Source organism: Lolium rigidum, chromosome 4 (assembly GCF_022539505.1).
Source record: "Lolium rigidum isolate FL_2022 chromosome 4, APGP_CSIRO_Lrig_0.1, whole genome shotgun sequence".
Taxonomy (NCBI): domain Eukaryota; kingdom Viridiplantae; phylum Streptophyta; class Magnoliopsida; order Poales; family Poaceae; genus Lolium; species Lolium rigidum.
Window position 1 is genome coordinate 205,600,081 of NC_061511.1, and position 3,481 is coordinate 205,603,561.

At 45.3% G+C, this 3,481-nt stretch overlaps 1 protein-coding gene across 1 annotated transcript; it reads right to left on the minus strand.

Annotated features, from left to right (window-relative positions):
* Nucleotides 1-1,060: 1,060 nt before the first annotated feature.
* LOC124650422 lies at nucleotides 1,061-2,362 on the minus strand. The gene is made up of 4 exons (XM_047189951.1): nucleotides 2,316-2,362; nucleotides 2,053-2,210; nucleotides 1,452-1,633; nucleotides 1,061-1,353 (listed from the first exon to the last, which is right to left on the minus strand). Exons 2-4 carry the CDS (start codon nucleotides 2,164-2,166, stop codon nucleotides 1,212-1,214), a joined length of 438 nt encoding a protein of 145 aa, XP_047045907.1. The 5' UTR covers nucleotides 2,167-2,210; nucleotides 2,316-2,362; the 3' UTR covers nucleotides 1,061-1,211.
* Nucleotides 2,363-3,481: the final 1,119 nt, after the last annotated feature.

Below are 3,481 nucleotides of genomic sequence, written 5' to 3' on the forward strand. Positions count from 1 at the left end.
TATGTCAGCTAGAACTTGACTGATATCCCTGTGGTGCTGTGTATGTTATTCCATCTATCTATTTGATTGCATCTGAACAAATGAATGTGTGAGCTCTAGATTGCCTATCTTGTATGCTGCTGTACCTCTGAAGCTGCGTTTTCTAACTGCACATCCAGCCAACTTGTGTCGCTGGATTATCGTATATGTTTCTTTAGGCTCTATCTATGCCTACTCTAGCTTTATGCTGATAATCAAATGCTACTCCATCTGTCCCATAATATAAGATGTTACTACATTGCATATTGGTTGTGGTATCATCTTATATTATGTGACTGAAGGAGTAACACAGAGTGACTACAGAAACAAAAGGGTAAAATTGCTATCTTTTGAAGACTTGTATTACCAACATCACTTGTTTTTGTTGTTGTTTTTTCACTCGGAGTGGATCTCTTCATGAAGTTGTCCTGAGTGGATCTCTTGAAGAGTGATCTTTTCTGTTCCTGCAACGCTCTTTTATGTTCCTTCAACCAGATTTAGCATGGTGATGTCGTTGACTTTGCTTCAACAAGATTTACTAAGCAATAGGCTATTGGACCATTAGGTGATCAATGGTCTCAAGTTGTTGATCTCAGAGCATTTTTCTGACAACTGCCCTAGAAACAAAACTTAGGCAGGATAATGAACAAGCACTCATTCTTGAAACAAACATGTTCCCGAATCCCGAGCAGCACAACTGCTTGAAAGTTGAAACACAGCTGGCAACGACTCGCGAGTTAGAAAGCCACCAGAGAGCACGGCTTGGAACAGAACTGATAGTTTCAGATATTTGTTGGTTCAAGCTCTGGTCCAAAGGAACACACCGCTGGAGCTCACGCGAGCAAGATGGCCAACGTTGTATGGATGTACAGAAAGCCTGCAAGGACTAGTCGTCATGTGCTCTCTCCAGAGGCACGATGTGTCCGAAGCCGAGAGGAAGCTATTCTCGCAGCTACCAACCAAGATGATGTCTATCGCCCCCTTTTTGTTTCCAATAAATAGGCTAGAGTCGTTGTAACCCAGAGTGCCCTGCAACAATCAATCAACTGCTCCCCCAGTATTCTTCATATATCTATTCTGATGAGCCCATGTGTTTCATACTAGAGAATTACACAAGGACTAATATACCGGATTTGGACGATTATGACGTTGTCAGACAATAGAAAGCACCAACATCATCGCGGTTTCCCTTCCTATGCCTCCAGAGATGGCTCGATCTTACCCCTTTCTTTCGGGTATGGACCTATGAGCTTATCCAAAACCACATAGTTGACAGAAAACACCCCTGCCAACATGATAGAATCACTGAGCATTTTTCCTATCCGGTGTGTGCGCCTACATGTCAGATGGCATAATAAGAATTAAAACCATACAATCTGACATAGATATAAAGGAAAAAAGAGAGTGCAAGGTGTAGATGTTGGAGGCTATACCAGCGGAAGTCATTGGTTCTAGGCTCGACTTGCCCAGAAAGATCCTCCAGCAGCTCAGCATTCTCTCGCGCTGTGCCATGAAAAATCTTCTTCTCCTGACACTCGTAGAGAACACTGTACATCTCCTCTTTCATCTTCTTGACTTTCGCTACCAAATCCTTTTCCCCGTCAACGGCAAGGCCCTGCAGCAGCTCATGCATTAGCACAAAATGAGTTTAAAATTCAGATAACAAATACTACAAGAAGATTCATGGATGTTGGGATATTCTAAAGATCTGGTGAAACACATGACACAAAAATAAGATTGTAGAATTTAAAATATTGCCTAATACAACTACTACCTCTGTCCATACATAGATGTATTAGATTTGTCAAAATTTGGATGTATATAGACACTGTTTCCAAATTTTGACAAATCTAAGACATCTATTTTATGGGGAGGGAGTACAATTCTGACAAATCTAATACATGATGATTTTTAATCCGTGTACATATGTGTGCCCTAAACTAAGCAGTCCGTCTGAAAACAAATCCGCAGATTTTCCGGCTAGTTCTTTTGTTCTGGTTCAAGCGAACAACAGTAAAGGAAAAAAAATCATACCTTGGCGTCGCTGCTTCGTCCGGCGCTGAAGAGCCGCCGCTGCACCTCCACCGGCGGGTGCTGCAGCGCGCGGCCGCCAATCCTCCTCGCCGCGTGTCGAAGGGCCGCTGACATGGCTGATTCTACGGATCCTCGCCGCGCCTTGCGTTCGTAGGTGTCTGTAGGCACGGAGGGGAGGGGTTAGCCTTATATGTGCGCGCGCGAGGCGATCGACGGCACTCGGAGTCCACCAAATCGGGAGATCGATCGAGAATCGTTACCACCTTGTATGAGAGTTAGGGTTCGTCCTCGCCGCCGTCCGACTCTGGCATGAATACGCAGAAAAATTCCCCTTCCTTCCTTGTCGATGCGCGAGCGGCCCGGCCCAGCCCGGCCCAGTTCTCCACACTTTGAAAATGCCAAATTGCCATTTTTTTCCTTCAAAAAGCGCGCGCGGGGCGCGTTGCATTTAGCCCATGAACCTGGCCCGGGCGGCCCACAAGAGTGTGGTGGGTGAACCTTATTTGACGCTTCACGCGAAGCATGGCTAAGTAACGCGTAAGGCTGGTGCCAATGCATAGCCTCACTCTCACCCGCCGCGTCAGCTTTTTTCCTCACTCTCACCCCACTCTCACCTCACGGTGCCAGTGCATGGGCTATAGTCCCCACTCTCACTTTTCTCTCCTCCACATCAGCTTTTCTCTCTCCTCTACATCAGCATTTCTTTTTAAGATTACAACATTTAAAATAATGCAAGGAAATTATTTTATTGAACTAAAATTGTTACCGATTACATCATAAAAAAAATTACATAAAAATTTGAAAAGATTACATAAAATATTGAAAAAATTACATAATCTAGGCATTATTCCACACATGCTCAATCAAATCATGCTGGAGCTGTGTATACATCGGTGAGTCCCTCATTTCGTTGTCCATCTGAATCCTGGCTGCTAGGCTTGATGGTGCATGGTTGTGTATTGCAGGGCCGACATTGGACTCAACTGTCTCATAGACGTTCTCCAAATTTGTACCACGCTCATCGTCGATGATCATGTTGTGCAGAATGACACATGCACGCATGATCAACCCAAGAGTACGCTTCGAGTAGGAGCGTCCCGGAACTGCTAGAATGTTGAACCTGGACTTCAGCACTCCAAAGGCACACTCGACATCTTTGCGCCAAGCTGCTTGAGCAGCAGTGAACACTCGCTGCTTTTCACTTTGTGGAAGAGTAACACCTTTCATGAACACCGGCCAGGAGGGGTAGATGTCGTCGGCAAGGTAGTAACCATAGTTGTACTCGTGTCCATTCACCGTGAAGTTCACTACGGGTGCTTCTCCCCTAAGCACATCAGTGAACAACGGCGACTGGTTGAGTACATTGATGTCGTTGTTGGACCCGGCCCCTCCAAAAAAGTCATGCCAGATCCAACGGTCATACGACGCA

Bases quoted from the DNA above. Each gene is read 5' to 3' on its own strand.
- LOC124650422 (XM_047189951.1), bottom strand. From the start codon at position 2,166: ATGTCAGCGGCCCTTCGACACGCGGCGAGGAGGATTGGCGGCCGCGCG. The intron at 1,634-2,052 runs GTATGATTTTTT...GAGCTGCTGCAG, and splicing joins GACGAAGCAGCGACGCCAAG to GGCCTTGCCGTTGACGGGGA. The intron at 1,354-1,451 runs GTATAGCCTCCA...TCTGACATGTAG, and splicing joins AGAACCAATGACTTCCGCTG to GCGCACACACCGGATAGGAA.